This window comes from Homalodisca vitripennis, chromosome 5 (assembly GCF_021130785.1).
Source record: "Homalodisca vitripennis isolate AUS2020 chromosome 5, UT_GWSS_2.1, whole genome shotgun sequence".
NCBI classification, from domain to species: Eukaryota; Metazoa; Arthropoda; class Insecta; order Hemiptera; family Cicadellidae; genus Homalodisca; species Homalodisca vitripennis.
Window position 1 is genome coordinate 51,058,224 of NC_060211.1, and position 22,519 is coordinate 51,080,742.

Sequence of the window (22,519 nt, forward strand, 5' to 3'; positions counted from 1 at the left end):
AAAGATAATTTGTAGACGAAATATGATGAGAAAAATACATTTCCGCCCGCCACAAAACGTGCATCTCTTAAAATTGTCGCTTGAAAAAAAATTTTGAAATAGATTGAAATTCAAGGTTTTGATATTAACCATGCGATATGGAATTTAATGAAAACTGATAGTGGTTCCCTAAGATTAAGATTAAACTGAGATGAAATTACATTTAAACTTATCTACTGATAATATTGACTTGTTAAAACTTTATATTGAGTACAATAATTTCCAAGGAAGAATTTGACACCGATCATTTGGAATTCAGGAAAGGAAAAGTATAAAAAAACCGCACTCTGTTTTTGTCGTTAAAATAAAATGTTAAGAAGGCAACCTCATAAAAGTCTTAAATTGTACAGAAAACGTTCCTTAAGATTATGACTGAGCTAGGGACAAATGGGGTTGTCGTAGAGTAGGTTTTAAAGATTTGATTGTTCTTTGAAAATAGGGTATCTATAACGCAGACGGAGAGTTTTATTACCGAAGAGACCATCTTATTTACACTTGATTTATACATCACAGTAATATTACCAGTCATATACAGCTTATCTAAATTTATATATACTTTATTTATTGACCTATGTAAATATCTAATGTTGTGACTATTTATTTGGAATACTTATGATTATAAGTAAAGAATTTTCGACTTAATGCACATTAAAGCTTCATAATAAAATAATACACCAGTACCACTAATGAAAGTTTCAAGAAAAAACTACTTTGACATTTCAATTCACGTAAGCTAGGTTATGTTACATATTGTATGATATGCCTATTACAGGAGTAGATTGGTGTGTTGACTGTGTTGATGTATAACAGGTTGTTATGTTGAATCAGACGTTGTAAACAGTATTTGTATGAAGTAGATTTTATTTATTTTTAAGGCACTGGTGGTATAATACACTAACAAGTTTATAATAGTGTATTATTATGGATATCATTATTTACTAGGCAGATTATTGAAATCTACCTAATCAGAAGGTATGAAGTAACCTAGTCTACAGTATAATTTATCAGACATAGCCAAGAATTTGATTTTGTTGAGTAATAGATAAGCTGGTTATTGAGGAATTTTTCACAAAACTGTTCATATAGTTAGAACTCATTGACTTATTGAGGGTTGATGTACTGAATATCAGTGAAGTTATCAGACACGGTTCTAATAAAACTTTCACTGTTATTAATGTATTCTGGTCATCCGGGTTGGGCGACGCGTATTCGATAAGTGAATATTAAGTATCGATGATTGTACCAATCGATATAAATAACCAGGTCCCCTTATCGTACTCTTCCCAGTCGTCCTCCTGAACAAAACAAGGGTAGGGTACGATAAGCGGACCCGGTTTTTTATATCGAAATTGGCAAACGATATTACTTAATCTTAACCATCGATATAATCAATCGATACTTATCAATTATTTTGAACAATTAACTTAAATAATCCATATCAACAGCTGCAAACATTTTAAAAATAATACTCCGATAGCTTATATGAGTGTTCTGTGTTCAGAAGAGCTTATTACAGCACCAACAACACTGTCATGTGCTGTAGCTTTCACTGCCTTTTGGATAACAATGGTGACCATTACTCTGCTGTAGCGTGTTAACTCTAATACGTTCTTGATGCTTTTAGTCAGAGGAATCATTCTGGAGTTATGTGAGAACTTGACTTAGGAGGGACTCCAAACTGTTCTAGAGCTGCCTCCATAGATTGATATGCTACTCGTTCGAAAGTTCTTTCAATATCCAAAAAGATACTGACCAGGGCTTACTTTTCTTTGAAGGTGTCTTCCATCACTTTCACTAAGCTGTGAAGAGCGGTGGTAGTTGACTTACCTTCCATTTATGCTAGTTGATATAGATTAAGTGGGCTTACCAGTTAGGTTTTGGCCTGTATATGTCTATTTATTATTTTTTCCATAGTTTTCACTATGAAGGAGGTTAGGCTAAATTGGTCTGTAAGAATTTAGTTGAGATGAATCTCTATCCTTTTTCTGCACAAACACCAGTGTACCGTCCCCCAGTTATTTGGAATAAATTGTAGGGCATAGCTACTTCTAAACAGGATGATCAGTATATTTAAGAGAATGTCAAGCCCCTCTTGTAGAAGGGCTGGGAAGACTCCATCCGCCCAGGAGATTCATAGGGGTTGAAGAATGTTATTTCAAATTTAATCCTTTCTAATGTAAATATTCTCTTTGACCGATGTCTGGATTTTGCAACCTCTCAACCTCATCTCGCTCCAGCCAGAGAATAAAAATGCTCATTTTGAGTTGAGTCCACCTGGAAAGTGCGTCTCCAACAACAGTTCTAAAGTCTCCTTCTTGTTCACTGTATGGCTGCAAATAGCCTTTACTAAAGACCCTAGATGGTTACAGTGATCATTTTGGTGAGTTTTATGAAGCCTGGCAACCTCTGCTAGGCTGCTATGTTTTTACAAAAGTTTTGTCAGGTTCTTCTTTTATTTTTTTTATTTTATTTCTTGTATTCGTTAGGGCATTTTGGTATGAGAACCAGTCAACTATCTTATTTGCCAGTTCAAGAAGTTTTCCAGTTTTGTTTTTAAGTGTTTCTTGCCTCTTTGTCCACCAAGGCACATCTTTCAGTAGCCTATTGTATTTGAGGGGACAGTTTTTCCTATAGGCCTTTATGATGGCTTTCTCTACCAATTGAGCTGAACTTTCTACTTCAAACTCATTTTTCTGATAGGGTTCTATTTCCTCCAACTCTTCTGTAGGGGCACTCTGTATCCCCTTCAGTTGGTGGATTTTTGGAACCCTGTTGGTCACGTTCGTCTCTACTTCTGCCTCTACATGCCGAACGTAATGAGACAATGATCTGAAAGTGAGGCATGACACCTTGCTATGTTAACGCGTATAAGGCCTTTAAATAAGGTAAGATCCAAAACCTCGTGCCTTACTCTAGTAATAAAAATGGGATTAGACCTCCTATTTTCTAGAATAAGATACTGAAAATAAATTGCAGGAGCTCCTCACTTCAAGGGTTAATATTGGTGCTGTCGCAAACGTATATACATTTGTATAGTTGGCTATTACTTCTCTGGTTATGCAATGATACAAATGTCACGTTCCTAATAATTTATTTAACACTTTGTACTACGCTACATATGTTTTGAGTTGTGCTGTGGAGTAATTTTGGCTAAAAAATTTGAAATTTGCATTCTTTTTACCCTCCCCAGACTTATCATCATAACTGCATGCTGTTAACACCAAAATCAGGTTGCCGCCTCCTCCCAAAAAAATTATTCCTGAGAACGCCGGAATCTTTCACACGGAAAAATATATTGTCTTTATATGTTTGTACAATCTTCCTTGTGTATGTCAATTTAAGTTGTATGAGGAACCAAACATGGAAGCTAGTACTTCCGAACCATTTTTAAAGAGTGTGATGACTTACTGTGTGATTACTTTACACTGATTTACAAGATTAACTTATTAAGAAGAGTATAGCCTACTTTTTGGGCTCATCAAAATCCAAACTTCACTGAAACACCATTCTAGTATTGTCAATAAGGTATTAGAATAGTATGTAATTAAAAACTAACTACCTCAGAAATGTTGTCTTTTAAAATGTTTAAATTTCTTCTATAAGGTATTTATATGTCTACATAAAGCTAGATTATTTTCATTAGAGAAAATTGATATTCATTCATAAATAAGATGATAAGATGAAATATTTGCAGATTACAAATGAGATCGTCTGTAAGTGTGATTCTGTCCAGTCCTACGCCGGATACAAATATGTCTCACCCTGACTATGATCAAAACGCTCATGATCATGCAACGTTGTTGGTTCTCGTCAAGCAAATCGGTAAATAAAGTATTTAAAAATTCTAGATACAACAGATATATAAGCTGTTAATTTATATTATATCAGAATTACAAGAATTAATGATAGCTCTATTATAATTTTACGTAGATGTAACAATTGTAAATTATATTTTAGTTTTGTTCAGTAGTCTCTAATGGATATTTTTGTAGCTTCTTTCATTTGAACAGTTTTAACCACCATAACACAAGACATCAACTTTATCCTATAATCCATTACCAGGAAAAAACCAACATTGTTGGAGAAAATTTGTTCACCATATTGCTAGAAGAATTGAAGAACACACCAGCATAACAGATGAAGAAGCGATTGACTTATTGGCTGTTGAAGAGACTGTACTACTCAGTGGATGAATTTTACTACTACTAATGTTTTTACTTTGACTACTAATGTAACAATATGACTCATTACTAATCTCCAAAATTATGTAAATAAAGAAATTGTCTATTGTCAAACACTTTTGCGCCTTCAGTTTAAGTTGTACATGGAAGAGTATAATTTTAAAGATAAATTATAATAAAAAAAGTAAGCAATTTACAAGAAAGAAGGTATTTGTATTAACAATAATAACATAATAGTTAACAAATAATAAAGATGAAACATTAGTTTAAAAAGGACAAAAAAGACAAATGCACAAATAATGACATCGGTTCCAGGTTCATGTCTGTCCAAGTCATGTTAAATACATGATATTGTTTAATCCCTCAGGAAGTTTTAAAAACAGAACTAGATTTTTTTAACGAAAGCTGTTTGGAATTATTATTATCATCATTGGTAGTTTCCCAGTTTCCAGCATCATTGAGCCTCTTCGATACAAAGTCTCCTCCACCTCCCTCTTATTTTGGTCTATCAATATTGCATGGACTGTAAAAAGATTTATAGCTTATATTAATATAAAATAAATGAATGTTATTAAAAGTTATCAAATGCTGGCAAGAAATCATAAACTTTTTCTACCATGATTCAAGCCCTTTATATCTCCTTCTGTTTAGTCACAGGTTCATGGCTTTTAGTTATTTATTTTATCTTACTTGTATATTATAATCTTGTATTTTCATCTGCAAAAAGGTGAAATCAAATGTTATATGTTAATTATATACTATAGTAACATTTAGTAGCATAACATAGTATTTAAACAAATCCTTTTATCGTTTTTTTAACAAAGAAGAACAACTTAATTTGCATACAGGTTGTGGTAGATAAGTAATGAGACTGGCCGCCGCGTGGCGCCCCAGTCGCTTGCAGTGCGGTCTCCACCTGCAGGTCATGTGGTGGGGGATCTGAGCTAACAGTAGAACCGGTTCGCAGTCGCGTCATAGCTCTGGCACAGTGAGGGTCGAGCTCCGCGTATTTCGTTGTTTGTGTGCCCGTGACACTTGTGAAAATGCTGAAGATGGATCGCTTGATAGAACAACGGTATGCAATCAAATTTTGCCTATGATTACGGAGCCCTACAAAGAGCATACCCTATCAAGAGCTCAAGTGTTCCGGTGGTTTAATGAATTTAAAAACGGGAGGGAATCCGTTGAAGACATGGAACGATCTGGACGCCCTTCAACGAGTCATGTGGATGAAACGGTGGCCAAAGTGAAAGAACTCCTGGACTCCGACCGTCGTCTAAGCCTCAAAATGATCGCCGATGAGGTCTCTGTGAATAAATTTACGGTTCACCAAATTGTTACGCAAGATTTGATGATGAGGAAAGTTTGCGCAAAATTGGTTCCCCGAGTGCTCCCCGCGAACAAAAGCCTCGTGACCTCCTATTTGACCCAAATTGGAGTTGAAGTTCTGCCATACAGCCCTGACATGAGTCCTCCTGATTTCTTCCTATTTCCGAAGGTAAAAGTATGCCTGAAGGGTCATCGTTTCGACGATATTCCGAACATCAAACGTCCTGTCACAAAGGCACTAACTGGGATAACTCCAACGGATTACAGTGGGGCCTATGAAGCTTGGAAAACGCGCTGGCAACGTTGTGTCGACGTCCAAGGCGGGTACTTTGAAGAATATTAACGTTTTGTACAAATCGAATCAATAAATTTGTTTTTCTAGACTGAGTTTCATTACTTATCTACCACACACTGTAATGAGGCTAAAAGTTGTACTGTTTGTTAGTTTTGATGAAACATGTAGCGATCTATAATAGTTAGATTTTTGTTTTATCCTTTAAATCTAGTGGTTATAAATATTTCTTAATCCAATAAAATGATCAACAATTCATGTACCACCGACTGTATTGTGCAAGATACTTTCTGACTGATTTAATGCAAGTCATTTGACATGTTTTGTATGAATTTTTGTAATGTTAATATTTAATTTTAGGTGAAGAAGTAACTGCAAAGACTTATAATAAGATTTATGAAAGAATTGCCAAAGTGACGAATTTGAATATAATCGACAGTATTGGTTTTGAAAGAAATATAAAGTTAAAGTACGTAAAAGACTACTTGGTTGGCAACAATGACTGGGGTGATTTCCAGACTCATCGCAGGCTTTTTGGACTTGTCACCATTGGTAAGTGTCCTAAGAAACATGAATTATATAAGTTAACATTTGAGTTTAGTTGTCCAAATCTGCTTGTGAATTCGTTGATGTTAGAAAATATTAGAAAAAGCATTTTCGTTCCAACAACATTTCACCATGATTGCTTGATTCTATTAACCAAACTGTTGTCAATCAAGGTGTTTATTTTTAGTTACTGTAAATTATTTTAAATACTTAAATTGACTTATAAAAGTGAGTTTGTTGCGCTTCCTATATTTTCCTATCCACTGTAATTCATTCACTTTATTTATGTTGGTTATTAGCCATTAGCTTGACATTATATGGATATTTAGCTTGATTAGACTATGGAGCTCTAATAGCCATATCCATCTAGAGCACACACTTGAGATAAAAATACTTTTATTCAATACAACATTTTCCCAAAACCACACTCACTCTGAAAATCAGCTCATCCCACTTTAAAGTTTAAAAACATAGATCTCACTTAAACCTCAATAATGTATTCTTAAAATTGTTCATATGGATAAATTAAATATGTACATATGATTATTCAATTTAAAAAGTCTGTAAATTTGAACTATTACAAATTGTGGTATTTTATTTCTTACATATTCGTTTTGAAAACTCTCTCTTACTCTCTGATATTCTAGCAATTTGTTTTGTAAATGAGAGAAAAGTCTAAGAACCTGCACCTAAACCTCAAAGGACCTTTGTACTTCTATTAATTGTACTTAACTCAGATCTGAGGCTTCTGTAAACATCAATTAGATCTGTGGGCTCCTGTTCTCTGATGTCTTCTGGGCTCAAAAAATAAGCTCCTAGGAAATTGATCCTGGTTTAAAAAAATAGCAAGACACTTTAGCCATATGTGTGTCACTGATTCTTCTGGCTCTCTGCAGAGTCTGTATTTATCAGTCTGGATTAAACCAACTTTCATTAGATGTTTTCGAAGGAGGTCTTGTATATCCTCCTTGTTTAAATATAGGAGTCTAGGCTACCCTTTAGCGTATGGAAGATAATCATTTTTGATTGCTCCAAGTCTCGGATCTTATCTTTTTTTCTCATGTATTTACTATAAGAGAAAGTTACTCTACAACCTTGCTCTGGCCCTACCAAAAGAATTTCAGAGCCTATCTTGGCCAATCTATTTCTCATGCATGTGGAATACTGTAAATTAAGTTATAACCCTACCATTTGGCACAAAGGTTTGTACTAAAATGTTGGATTTTATTATATACTTTTGTTCTATCCTGTCACATTAACTGTTGTTCCTCTTTACAGGGAAATGCAGCACACAGGTAGAGCTGAACGAAGTGTGTAGAGTGCATGAAAGCTTGAAAGTGAAGTACACAAGTACTCTGTACGACTCAAGATGCATTATAATTGGGGTCAACGATGGCCCCAACACTCCATCTTTCCCAACCCCTTCGAACTTCAAGAGTAGAGCAATATTTTGTGCATCTGACGGGGAACTTGACGTACTTGATTCAGAGATCTTAGAGTTCCTATCTACTCTTTTCTGGGTGCTTGAATCCAAGCGCCATGAAAGATGTAGAGAGAAGGTAAGCTATATTATAGCAATAAGAATTTGTTCAGGACATAAATATCATCCTTTTTATGTAAAAGTAGTCTAACAATCATAGAATGTTTTGAGTTATGTTTAAAAATCTTACTCAAATTAAAGTTTAAAAGTTTATCAGATTGAACAAACTAGAAATTATAAAATACCGGCCATTTAATTCTTGGCTAATTTAAACTAAATTTGATAATCTTGTTCACATAATAGTAGTCTAATCATGTAAGTGCAGTAAAACTTGACTGTGAAAACCATTAGTAACTACTTAAGTGAATTACTACATATGTTTTATTATATTTTGTAGTACATAAAATACAGTAAATATATTTTATTCTTAAAAACCATAGGTAAATGATAAATAATAAGATTTATTTACAGATATTAGCTACTTACAATATTTTCTTCTAATTTAGACTTAGTAATTGAGGAATTAACAACAAATAAGTATATACATAATAATTGCTAGTTAGAGGGTTAAACACCAAAACAAACATAAATTGTTTGTAGTTTATAAAGTAAAAGTGTTCCAGATAGACAAAGTTTCACTACTACTGGCACCGTTCGAGAGGAGAGACTTTGTCGGCCTGGATATGGAGTCTCGGAGTAACCGCAAGAGAAGCCTCGGCCGCATGACCAAACATCTCGGGGACCTGTGTCTGCAGGCAGGCTTGACGGCTGATGCTCTAACTCACTATCAGACTGCCAGTGACATACTGCGCAGCATTAATGACTGGCTTTGGCTCGCTGGTAAGTAACCCGTGTTACAGTCTTTGGAGATCTATGTCTGCAGACACGCTAGATAGCTGATGCTCTTACTCAGTATCAGACTGCAAGTGACATACTGCAAATCATCAATGACTGGCTCTGGCTCGCTGGTAAGTAATTCCTGTTTCAGTTAGTATTGAGAGGAGTTAGGATTTGAGGGCTTCCTTTTATCGAAACCAACATATTCAGTACTTGGTGTCATATTTACTGATTGAAGTTTCTTTTATTTTCATATTATTCAGAATTTTTTGATACGTTCTTGAAAATTTATCTCTTAAAGTGTTCATACTCTTATTAAGCTTAAATTATTTTTGAATATTTATAACAGTTTTATCTGTGATTCTCATTCAAGAACTTTTGTCTGTAATACTTTAAAAATTTACTAGTTTTTTAAAAGGCCTTAACATACACTTTTATATACCATTATACATATATTTTTTTAATCTAATGAACCTAAGTATTGAAATATCAACATACAAAAATAATTTGATAAAATATACTTGATGTTTTTGTGTTTGAGGTACATGATTTGTAAAGACTGGTAATACTTTAACTTGACTAAATATTACATTTGTATCATACCACTTTACTGAACAGATGATCATAAAAACGACTTGCCATTTGCAATGTCTCACGTGATCTTAGCATATGTTACACATTCGTAACACATTGTATAAATAACACATAGTATTTAAATATATATGTAGATTTAGGATTATGAGTGTAATTCAACATTTAAGTGTAATTATCATGTAAATAGTCATTATTATTAATACCATTAAAATACTCTGTTAAGCAATTGTTAAACTTCTAAAATATATTAACTCTTTTACGACCAAATACAACTTACAGTAGACTCCCGTAAGTTCGGCCTCGGTTAGTTCGGCCGCCGCTTAGTCCGGCCGGTCGGCTGAGCATGAGTCACACGCACTTGGCGCCAGCCAGAAAGCGGGCAGCACGTCTCTACTAACAGTGCCGTTGTATTCTTTGGTTAGTTTACTGCTCTGTCAAACAGCTTCATCAGTTCGTCTCGAACATTTTCATACTGGGTGGTGCTCGTCATTTTTACAGTAGACCTACAAAGTCAGTTATTTTCTTTTAGTTTGCGTTTTGTACTGTTGTTTATTTACTCGTGGGTTTCTGTGATTTCTTTTGTGTATGTACAGTACTGTTGTTTTCATAGTTTTTGTGTGTGTGCGTGTGTGTTTGAACAAAAACTGTTTTGCATCGTGTTTTAATCTGTTTTTAAAATGAGTGAAAATGCTTAAACGTAAGTACAAGTCAATGGAACAGAGACTACAAGCTCTGGAGAGATTAGACAAAGGAGAATCCGTGCAAAGTATTTGCAAGGATTTAAACGTGGGCAAAAGTACAGTCAACGACTGGCGACGCAACAGAAAAAGTATTGAAGGCTTTTGTACACAAAATTGATACCGAAAAAGTTCTAGAAAAGCGTTGCACACTAAGGAAGGCCAAACACGAATTGGTGGAAGATGCTCTATGGTTGTGGTTCGTTCAAGAACGAAAGACGAGGAACGCCATTAAGTGGACCAATATTAAAAGAAAAGGCCATGATCTTACACTCAAAGCTTTCAACCAGAAGAGGCGTTCGTGGCTAGTGATGGATGGCTCTCTCGTTGGAAAAAGAGACACGGCGTACATTTTATTGGAGTTTGTGGTGAGAAGTTTATCAGCAAACCCAACAGCGGCCACCGACTTTTTCTGCAAGATTTTTTAAAAATTATCGATGATGAAAACTTTTGCCCAGAGCAAATATACAACATTGACGAAACTGGGTTAAATTTTAAAACTTCTGCCTAGAAAAACATTTGCCACCCCGCAAGAAACGTCTGCTCCAGGGTTTAAAACCAGCAAAGACAGGATAACAGTCGCCTTGTGTTCAAATGCTTCGGGGACTCACAAGTTACCCCTATTTGTCCATTGGCAAAGCAGCAAAACCGAGAGAGCGTTTAAGAACATAAACATGGACGCTCTCCCATGTATTATCGGTCACAGAAATCAGCGTGGATGGACACGTACTTGTTCAGAGAATGGTTTTGTATGCGAATTTGTTCCCAAAGTGAAAAAACATTTGGCAAAATCGAAACTCCCCGCCAAAGCACTTCTACTTCTTGACAACGCGCCTACTCATGATGAACATCTTCAGTGTGACGATGAAAAAGGAAATTAAACTGCTGTTCCTACCACCCAATGTAACCAGTCTTCAACAGCCGATGGACCAGGGGGTCATTGAGTGCTTCAAGAGGAAGTATCGTCGTAAGCTACTTTCGGAAGTTCTTTCCAAACTGGAGACTGATGACAGCTTAGACCTTACCAAAAGTGTTGAAGTCAGTTAACATGAAGGATGTTGTGTACATGTCGGCCAAGGCATACGACGAAATACCACCATCCACGTTTGTAAAGTCTTGGAAAAAACTTTGGCCAAATATAGAAGATAGCGTAGATCAAAACAACACAACAGCAGATGAGCCAAACAACATTCTTGATGGCGAACCTGATGACAATGCAGCTCTAATTGCACGACCTTCAGCAACTACCGAACTGTGGTCCCATTGTTGAAGAAGATGTTTTGGAGTGGATTCAACATGGAAAAGGAGCTAGACAACGAGGTTCTGAATGATGACGAAATCGTCGAGAGTGTGTCATTCGCCAGGACAACGAGATGAATAACGACGCAGATGGTGCTGAGATTGAAGAGGAAGACGAAGAAAATAAAATGAGCCACGCTGAAGGAAAAGCAGCTTTGCAACTGGCAGCTACTTACATCGAACAGCAAAAAGAAGCAACTGCAGTCGATGTAATTTTTTATTAAGAAGTGGCGTGAGTTTTGCACATAAAAAATCATTAGAAACAAAAATTCAGAAAAAAAGTGACAGATTATTTTAAGTGTTAAGAAGCTAAACCACCAATGTACAGTGCAGTACTGTATTATTTTATTTTATTTCATTAGGTCTGTGGTTTTGTAAATAAAGCGTTACTCTGTGTTGTATTCTATGTGCAAGTGTTTGATTCCTACACGCATTGATTCCCAACATATGCAGTATTACCGTGTTTTATTGGTAAGTACAAATTTAAAATTAGTTTAGTAGTTAATTCTGTGTTGGTAATGTTTGGAAAGGTTAATTTTACGGTTATTTCATAACTTTTATTGAAAAATTACCCTTGCAAACAATAAATGGGATGGGCATTTTTTAAATAGGCATCGGTTTAGTTCGGCCGCTTTTAAGTTCGGCCCTAGGGTCCGGTCCCGAGGTGGCCGAACTTACGGGAGTCTACTGTACATGCCATAAAAACGAATAACCCCACTTTTTAATGTACTAGAAAAACTACACAGCCAAGTGTTTTTATGGGTTAAGGGTGTAAAAAACAAAAAAGTGTACTTTTGACAAATAAAAGCAATACAGTTAAAAACATTTTACTGTAGGAAACAATATATGATATTTCAAAAAATACCCTATATGGTTGCTTATGTGGTAAGTTGTACTTTACTTCTCTAAGGAATTAATATAGACCAAAGACTTTAATATTAATGTAGTATCAATATTGTAATATATGATTATTTAAATTTTATTGCACTTTTTTATGTAATTATAAATTACTTTGACAAAACCTATTATAATAAAGTGTTATTTAACAGCCAATAATTTTGCTTTATTGCTCTTAGAAATGAATAAGGTATGGTTACAGGGGCACTGGAAGGCCAGTGTGCAGCCTCGGCCATTATTCACTACCCCAATATGTGTAGATCCTCCCCAGTCAAGAAGAACTCCTCTCTACCTGAGACCCAGCCTAGGTGAGTTGTCTGCCTCAATTAATTTGGTTAATATTTAATACTGATTTCATTTTATTAAAAAAAAACATCTAATTTATCTAGCATTCCATTAGTCTGATACATAAGAATTTTGTACCATCAAAACACTATGTTTCTGGAAGTAGTTAATTGAACTCAAACATCGATTGACTTTTCCTCTGTTTGCAGATCTAGTCAAGATGGCAGGACATCAAAGGATGTGGATACCTGTGTTTCAGAAACAAAACGTGTAACAAATTTATTAACACCTGACGATATTATTAGATATTATAGAGAAGCAATCGTTCATTACAGCAAGGTGAGCAAAATTTTTAGTTAAGAAACACTATTAGTTATTTTATTCTAAATTGTTGTTAAAATTGCAATATAAAATTGTTAATTACAAATTATTATTCAAATATACGCTTGAATATATATATATATATATATATATATATATATATATATATATATATATATAAAACCCTATCATTATTATTTGAATATATAAGCGTATATTTGAATAATAATTTGTAATTAACAATTTTATATTGCAATTTTAACAACAATTTAGAATAAAATAACTATATATAATAAAAAAAAAATATATATATATATATATTTACACTTAGTATAGTTACACTTACCTAACCTTCACTTATCTAACTATCCATATATCAGACATGGTAAGCTGAACTCTAGTTATTATAAAACCCTAAAAGTCAATCTGTAAGAACAATATTGATCTACATTAACAATTAACATGTTAACATTTGTATATTTTTTTAGTATTGAACACAACTCTAGATGTACAAATAATATAGAACTGAGGGGTTGGTAGGGGTGGGGTAATTAGCAATATTGTGGTATCAACATCAACAATTCTCAATACTGTGATTCTTTTCTCTCAATTCCAATAACAACATCGTCAAAGTGTTTTATTAAAACATAATTAATGAAATCAACAGAAGTGCTAAAAGACACTTAAAAAGCCATGGTTTCATCATGTTAAAGAGTAGAGTGATGATGCAGGAAGTGAAGCAGAATCTCGAATCCATTAAATCTTCAAATAAATCTTTTCATAGAAGTCATCTGATTGATTAGCAGTGCTCAAATTACCGATCGCTGCAACTTTTATACTTCCTCATAAAAAGATATAGGTAACAAAATTAAAAAATTACCATAGTTCTATAAATAATATTTTGCTTGCAGTTCCTTTCCTACGTCTATTTATGTTTTCTGTGTCTATGCATGGACGTCTGCATTTATGTGTGGACATTCTCTACTCAAAATATTTGGCAGGCCGCTCCTATTGGCCAGACTTGTTTTAACGGTAACAAAACAAAACCGTTCAGATATTATATTCTTAGTTTTAGGAATCAAATCAAATTCAGAATTGAGAGGTCACAATTTTGGTATCTGAGTCTAAATTGATTTTGTTTTAATCAGCACATTCCTGTATTGAGTTATATTTCATTGTAAATCCTGACCTTGATAATTTGATATTCTAGTATCAGAACGCAAATGTGATCGAAACAGAAGCGTGCTACAAAGCTGCCAAGCTGGCCATCCAGCAACACGCCTACCTGCAAGCTGCCAACTTCCTCCACAGTGTCATTCTCATCAACCTCGCGTTAAATGAAGAGGAGAAGGTCAGTGCAGTATTAAGTGGCTGTACATCTAAGTTGTGCTTACACAGTTTTTAAAAGCCTTGCTGATTTCTGCTTCTATGAGCAGAATATTAAAGCATATCGAAAGCCCTTATTAATGTGAAAAATCTAAAACAATACACCTGAAGTAATTTCATTCCCATCTTTATTCCTGTACGAACTTTCACTAGACTATAACCCTTTTAGTGCCAAGAGCTAATGAGATTTGACCGTGAGTTTTTCCAAAAAGTGTCGAGGGATGATTAAATTTTACCATCCAAATAAATACAATAAGTCATATTCTACTTTTCCCCCCAACACAAAACACAAATTGTCCCATTATGTTTATTTTTGAAAAAGTTATCAATTATTTTGTAGAACACTACATAAATACCAAATATATAAAAAAAACCATCAAAACTTACTTTTTCTATGTACACAAGGAACAATAAAAAAGATGCGTACAAACAAATTAAAATCATAAAATTACAATGTTTGTATTCCGAAGTTAAAAAAATTTAAATAAAACTTTTCTTTGTGTTACTTTTTTAAATTTTTACTTGTTTGATCATTCAAATAAATAGTAAAAGCCTACTTTCTCCCCTACTCAATAAAAGAAAAATAATCTCATCATGTTTTTTTTTTTTTAAGTTATGAATTATTTGGCTGAATACTACACAAACACTAAAAGAGTGCTTGGCACTGAGAGAGGTGACCTCTCATAAATGCTTGGCACCCCTCAAAAGTGCTTGGCACTCAAATGGTTAATAATGTAAATAGATCAAATTTATACAGTAAAACCACGATTATTGCAACTTTCATTATCAAAAAGTCGGGTTATAGAAGACAACGTGAGAAATAGTGGAAACAGTTCCAGTAGCCGAAAATCGAGAAAATACAGAAAGATCAAATAATTCAGGGAAGCAGCAACCCCACTATTATATTGACAAAACTGCAAATATTTATTGTGGGGACTGTCAATGGAGGACATCACCTCAGTTACCTTGCACACAGGCTAATGTTCACAATATGAGCAATAAAATCCCTCATCTATACCATCCGGGCTTTCACTAGCCATTCATCCAGTCATAACTGAACTGTCAGTAGATTCCTTCCATCCCTATAGCCGCCGCCATCCCTTCCACATCTTATCTTGGAATGTCAGTGCTGTACTCACCAACACTGTTTGCAGCAGCAAAACCTGTTTCGCTATTATCGCTCAGTGCTTGTCTTGCAGTTTCATGTACTCTTGCCTCTGAATTTTTTCAAGAACAGTTTATATACAGTTGATTTTAAATGTTCTGTGTATATTGTAAAATAATATACTAATGTTATAAGTTGAGCATATCCCATTAGTTTGTATTAACAAAACCTCTTATTACCAGAAACTTTGGTTATCCAAAACATGTTCAGTCCCTATTATTTCTGATAATTGAGGTTTTACTGTATTAAGAAAAGCCTGGTCAAATAAAGAATCTTGAATCATGTGGTACCTAATCATATTATTGTGGTGGTTTGTTGCTGATATGTTCAGTTTTTGTACCTTACATAAAGTAAGTTATGCTCTGCACTACAATCTGTATTACATCTGTAATATTAGTCATACTATATTCTAAAGTACACAGTAAATAATTAATTTCTACAATATTTTCTGACACTAACAGTTTTTATTCTTTGTGATACTTGAGCTTTGATCAGTTTGACTGTCAATGTTATGAATTCAATCTTGCTGAATATTCTTAAAGCACATTGATTATTCCCATATTTTTTTCTTGACAATTCTTATGAGATTAAAATTTCATGTACGGTAACCCTTTTTAATTTCTATTATTACTTATAACTTTCTATTATAAAATCAGGAAAAGATAAGATCTATATCTAAATTAAATACAAATAAAAAATTTAAAAAGAAATTGGAGCAGTTATTATTATACCAAACAATACAGTATATTTCTCTGTAGGATTAAATATTTCCACCTATTATAATGTGTGTGGTGTTATAAAGATACAAATGTAGGCTATCTTCGCACTTGTAGAAGCAATAGTGATGTGTTACAGATAGAGCGGCTGATGAGTCTCTCTGAACTGTACACAAAGATAGGGTTCCAGCGCAAAGCCTCGTTCTACCGCCGGCTAGCCGCAACTCGCTTCGTGTCTGCTCGGAACCCCCAGACCAACTGGCAACAGTGCTACAATCTCATGCTGCAGGCATTGTCGGGCCACAAGCTGTCTCTGGACCCTGCAGACCACTCTCCTGGTATGTGTCTAGTTGTTCTGAAAACTTTTCCTTGATACTACCCGCAGAATTAATTAGCTGCCACATGGAGTAGTCCACAGATTTTGGAATTTGATATTGAATGTGATATTTTCAGTATAATTGAACTATTTTAGGCCAGTCTGGAGAAATTCTGTCTAAGGGAAACTAAAGTCAAAGTCCTGAGCTTTTCAGTTAATACACATTTTAATACATTTAATGAATGATGGCATTGCACTGAGGTAGGTTAAAACCCCAATAAAAACAAAGCCAGACAAAAAAGAGCTTAACCTTGACATTTGTAAAGTGTAACCGACTTTGACAGATGAATAACTATATTTATTAACAAATATTTACTATCACCTGTTCAAATGTGTATAAAATATTATATTTATTATTCTTTACTTGGGCAATCACGTTTAAAACACATTTACTATCTGCTGATTAAGCCTAGTCCATAAGTATAAAGGATAATGGAGTGTTAAGGGAGTTTTCAGGACCAGTGGGTGTAGCCCTGAGGGATTTTCAAAATAGAAGTAGGCTTATGTGTTAACCAGGGCAGGGACCTTCATGAATTGACCATGTAAAATTTTAGTACAATTAGTCCAGTAGTTTTTACATGACTGAGTAAAACACACACACACACACACACAAACACACACACACACACACATACAGAGACCATTAAATTTTTATATAATAGTTTAGAGTATAGATTGATAGGTATGGGACCTATTTTTGATTGGCTCTACTAATTCCATACAGAATGTTTATTATTTACATATTGCCTATCTCAATTATCGTATCTTTAATAATTATTTCCACAAATGCATTGTGATCCACATTTATCATGTATTGATAATAAAATTCATATATGTTTCAAAGCATCACGGTACAACTACGAGGGGTATTAGAAAAATAAGGTTCCCAATGCCGCCGAGACGGAATGCGATATGTTGGGAGAAATCTGGCAACACTGTCTTACTCATCAAATGTCCCTCTCTCTATCCATACCACTCGCGCCTCGCAACGTCCAACAGCGCCGGCCTAGCTGCCTTCGAAGATGTAGCTCCCTGTCGTTGTTACCGCCAGATGCGAAATTCGTGCTGTGATACGTTTTTTAAATGCAAAACAGATTTCATCTATTGAAATTCATCGTCAGTTAATCAAAGTTTATGGGGAAAACGACATATCTGTTCAACACGTTCGGAAATGGTGTAGAGAATTCAGTGAAGGCCGCATGAAAATTCACAATGAAAACCGAAGTGGACGGCCTTCAGTTTCAGATGGAGTTGTTAAAAAAGCTGAGACAATACTGCTTGAAGATCGGAGAATCACCATTCACAGGAACAACAGTAAACTCTGACAGATTTTGCGACACATTACGAAAACTGAGGCGCGCGATCCAGAACCGCCGGAGAGGAAGATTGTCCAGTGGTGTGAGGCTTCTCCATGACAACGCTCGACCTCATGTCTCACGTCGAACTCAAGAACTGCTGACAAATTTTGGCTGGAATATTGTGCCCCATCCCCCCTACAGCCGAGACCTAGTCCCAAGTGATTATCACTTATTCCCAAAATTAAAGGAACACTTGGGTGGCCAACGCTTCATTACCGATGATGAAGTCAAGGAAGAGGTTACTCAAAGGATTGGCGGCAGAATTCTACACATGGGGATAGAAAAGTTGGAGCATCGTCTACAAAAGTGTTTGGACAGAAACGGTGATTATGTGGAAAAATAGCTAAAATTTTACGTGTTAAATTGATGTATAACACTAAGTAGAAATATAGAGCTGTCAATTTAAAAAAATCATGGGAACCTTATTTTTCTAATACCCCTCGTAATATTAATGATAGTTTGAATGATTTAAATTGTAATTTGTAAATTGTGGTTCTGATTTGCAAATATGCAGATAAACTAGAAGGGTGGCCTGGGCTGCAGAAACAAGTGCTGCAGGATCTCGTGCTGGCAGCAACACGTGTGGGTCAGTCAGCAGTTGCCACACGACACATGACGTTCCTGCTGCAGGTGATGTGGGGACAGCTGACAGCAGCCGAGCGCCACGAGAGTGCGCTGCAGCTACAGTCGTTGGCCGCGCAGTGCGAGGGGGCTCCTGTGCCTCTGGTGCTCGATTCAGGACTCGTCATACCACCAGTCAATCTGGTCATGGTGCCGACCACAGAGTAAGATACATGTAAAAATCAATAAACTGGGGTTGATCTGTTATACAATATTTATTATTTACCTATGCGAATGATAAATATTTCATATCTACTTCTCATAGGCCACAAGCATTCCAATTCTTGTTCTCAGTGTAGTGGAGGTATCGTTGATTCTTTTTTCTTAAATATTTTGTCGGATTTCAGTACATTCATTCATGTCGGTGCATGGCAAAAATAATATCATTCTAGTGTCACCAATAAGGTATTTTTCTCATGATAGAGATGTAGCCTCGAAAAGTGTTTTATAATAAATAATATAATATTAATAAACTTTTAACACTTTTAAACTTTTATTCTTCTTACTATGTACATTTCGGAATCATTGATTCCATCTTCAGGTACAAAATAAGGTTAAGTTAATTATAAAAATAAATAATTAAAATCAATTTGTCATGTGTTTTTTACTACCTTGGTGGCTAAATTTGTTGTATTTAATTTTATGTGAGATCATTGTATATTGTTTAAAAGTCTATCGAATAATAAATTTTTGTTAGAAAATCTTTGTCATTTAATAATATATTATGATTAATTTTGGCACTTTTGTAATTTCAAAATGTTCTAAAGTAGATAATAAGCGACTTTTTTTGCTTGTGTGTAAAATTTCAAGATTGTTTTCGATGTTAGTGTATGTATGGCCGGTGTTATTTAAATGGTCTGCATATTTTGAATTTGATGATGTTTTCAATGCTTTTATGTGTTCATTAAATCTAATTTTGAATGATCGGCCGGTTTGTCCAATATAGTGGGATTGACAATCGTTGCAATTTAATTTGTATACTCCACTATTGTTGAATTTTAAATTTTTGATTTTGGTTTGTTTGAATTGCTTTTGTTTTTTATTAAAAGTCCAATGTTGTTCGATGTTTTGAATGCCAATTGATTATCCTTGTTTATAATTTAGCCACCAAGGTAGTAAAAAACACATGACAAATTGATTTTAATTATTTATTTTTATAATTAACTTAAATGCAAATTAAATGCAAATTAAATGCAATAAGGCTCCTGGTGAAGACGGAATTACAAGTGAGATTATTAAAAGTGGAGGAAAAATTCCTGATAAAAGAAATACATAAACTTATTACAAAAGTATGGGAAGAGGAAATTATACCGGAGGTATGGAGAGAAGCAGTGGTAATTCCTCTGCACAAAAAGGGGGATAAACAATTATGTTCTAATTAATAGAGGAATATCTCTTTTGAAACACCGTCTACAAGATATTTTCAAAAATATTACTATCAAGATTAAGTCCTTATACTGAAGCAATAATTGATGAACAGCAATCAGGAATTTATGAAAGGCAGGTCCACAATAGATCAAATTTTCCTACTTAAAAACAGGCAATTTCAAAATATTATGAGTTCAACAAAGGCTTCTATGGAATTTTTATAGACTTCAAGAAAGCTTATGACAGCATAGATAGGAATGCTCTATTCAAGAAGATGGAAAAACATGGAATCCCGCAAAAACTGATAAGACTGTCAAAAATGTGTATAAGTGACTCAAAGGCCAAAATAAGAATAGATGGAGAAATGTCGGAAAACTTCCTTATCAACACTGGGAGTAAGACAGGAGATGGGATTTCCTCCCACTCTCTTCAACCTGGCTGTGGAAGAGGCATTACAAAAAGTTAAAAGACTACAAAGAGTGGGGTTAAATTAGGAGTGGACCTGAACATAATGGCATTTGCGGATGATGTAGTGATCTTGTCAGAAAGTTTGGATGACCTCTCCACACTAACAAAAAGTTTTATTAAAGAATGTTCAAACAGTAGGCTTAGAGCTAAATGAAGATAAAACTAAAATTTATTCATTTTGGAAGACATGCTGGAAATGTGAGAACAAACTTAAGCATTGACAACTACTCGATTGACTGTGTAGAAAGTTTTAAATATTTGGGTGTAACAATAAACAGCAAAAACGTGGAGGATATAGAGATACAAAGCAAATTAGCTAATGCAAATAGGTGTCTTGGGGCGTGTACAAGACTCTTTACGTCAAGATTGTTGTCACAATGCTCCAAAATAAGAATTTATAAAACAATCATTCAACCATCCTAATGTATGGAAGTGAAACATGGACATTAACGAAGAAAAATGAGGGGCGGTTGATTGTTTTTGAGAATAAAAGTTCTCCGAAAAATATTTGGACCAATATGTGATGAAGGGGTGTGGGCGAATAAGAAAAAATTAGAGAATTACGCAATGTATACCAAGATCCTGATATTGTGGCTTATTGGTGAAGGCAAAGAGAATTAGCTGGCTAGGACATGTACATCGGAGACAGAGGGCACAAGGTTAAAAGAGGTCTACCAGGCGGTACCGACAGGAAGGCGCCCTTGGGTAGGCCAAAGATAAGATGGTGCGATCAAGTGGTCGAAGATGTGACCCGGTGTGGAGGGTCCTGTGGATCTGGCGGAAGACAGGGTGGCGTGGGAAGAGGCTCATAGACGAGGCAAAGAAATCGACTGAGATTTGTTACGCCCCGGCAGTAAGTAAGTAAGTATAATTAACTTAACCTTATTTTGTACCTGAAGATGGAATCAATGATTCCGAAATGTACATAGTAAGAAGAATAAAAGTTTAAAAGTGTTAAAAGTTTATTAATATTATATTATTTTCTCATGAATTATGTAGGTGTGAATCATGATAGGGGTACATATTACCCATATTATTCTGTTTTCATGGGTACCTAGCATATAACTATGTATGTATGTTCTAGCTGATTTAATACTCATCTGTTATTAGTTTTTACATTAATACAATATTTTACAATTACTGAACTCACTGTAAACTAATCATATTTTAGTTAGCTCATTATGTACTTTAATTGTTATAATACAGTGAAATTTTCTAATACATTTGATTTAAGTTTAGAATTGAAACACAATTTTAAACAGTTGTATGTAGTTTCACAAATACAAGGTAGATTAGTTTCATTAAGTTTAAAAAAATATCCATTTCATTCTTGAAGCTCTTCTTGAGTGAAGAGATTTACATCTTTAAGGGAGATAATTAAAAGGAATATTGGGAAGGGAACATGTTTCACTTAATTTCAAAATCTCAAAAAAGATATATGTTCATGACATTATAAAATGTCAAACACATAAAGTTCGTGAACATGCATAAGTTTTTATAGTCTTGAAACTATTATACATCTGCTTATTATGTTACAAATGGTTCTTTCAATATATTTTTTGCTGGAAAAACAAAATTTATATTAGTTTTTGCTTGAAATATATACCATGTTTGAGTTTAGAATGTATATAGGTCTACTAATAATTAATAATTTTCAAACATGCGCAAATTTAGTACTAAAAAAATCAGTTACGGTTTGTTAATTTACCATTTTTTGTAATAATTCACTAAAATAATGATCAGAAATAAACTAATTACTTTTATTTTGTATTACTGTGTAATACGCTTTAAAACAATGGTTACACAATAAAGAGATTATTTGGATTATGTATATTTACATACATAAAATTAGTTTTGCTTTAAAAACCAAATTATAAGTAATTTATCCTTGTTTACCCTTGTTGTTTTGTTCACAGAAGCTTTGTTGTACAAAATCTGAAATCACATTTGCGACCTGTAAAGCTAGAAAAGACGAAAGAGAATTTTGGACCATTTCTTTTTACCCCAATTAACTTTGGTTCACTTGAAAGAAAATCTAATAAAGCCAGCAACAAAATAGGTAAGCTCTTATAGTTTAGTTAATTCCACAACTTCTAGCCACAGCTAAATCTAATTGTGGAGCAATATATTTGTATTACATTAATCTGTATTGAACTTTTTGAGCATCATGAAATCTGAGTAGTTAGTAAACCTTCTATGTATATAAAACTTGAGCAATCACATA

General features: G+C 34.3%; 1 protein-coding gene across 2 annotated transcripts in view; it reads left to right on the forward strand.

The window, feature by feature from the left end:
- The first annotated feature begins 772 nt into the window (after positions 1-772).
- The window catches only part of LOC124362162 (protein brunelleschi), a 41,703-nt gene continuing 19,956 nt past the window's right edge, over positions 773-22,519 (forward strand). For both annotated transcript variants that reach the window (XR_006922444.1, XM_046816410.1), the window contains exons 1-11: positions 773-1,011; positions 3,734-3,861; positions 6,202-6,393; positions 7,666-7,946; positions 8,491-8,707; positions 12,434-12,539; positions 12,726-12,855; positions 14,048-14,188; positions 16,244-16,442; positions 18,353-18,623; positions 22,212-22,354. Coding sequence is in view for 1 of the 2 variants with exons in the window: in XM_046816410.1 (XP_046672366.1) it covers positions 3,741-3,861; positions 6,202-6,393; positions 7,666-7,946; positions 8,491-8,707; positions 12,434-12,539; positions 12,726-12,855; positions 14,048-14,188; positions 16,244-16,442; positions 18,353-18,623; positions 22,212-22,354 (1,801 nt within the window). In the remaining variant the exon portion in view is untranslated. The remainder of the gene's footprint in view (positions 1,012-3,733; positions 3,862-6,201; positions 6,394-7,665; positions 7,947-8,490; positions 8,708-12,433; positions 12,540-12,725; positions 12,856-14,047; positions 14,189-16,243; positions 16,443-18,352; positions 18,624-22,211; positions 22,355-22,519) is intronic.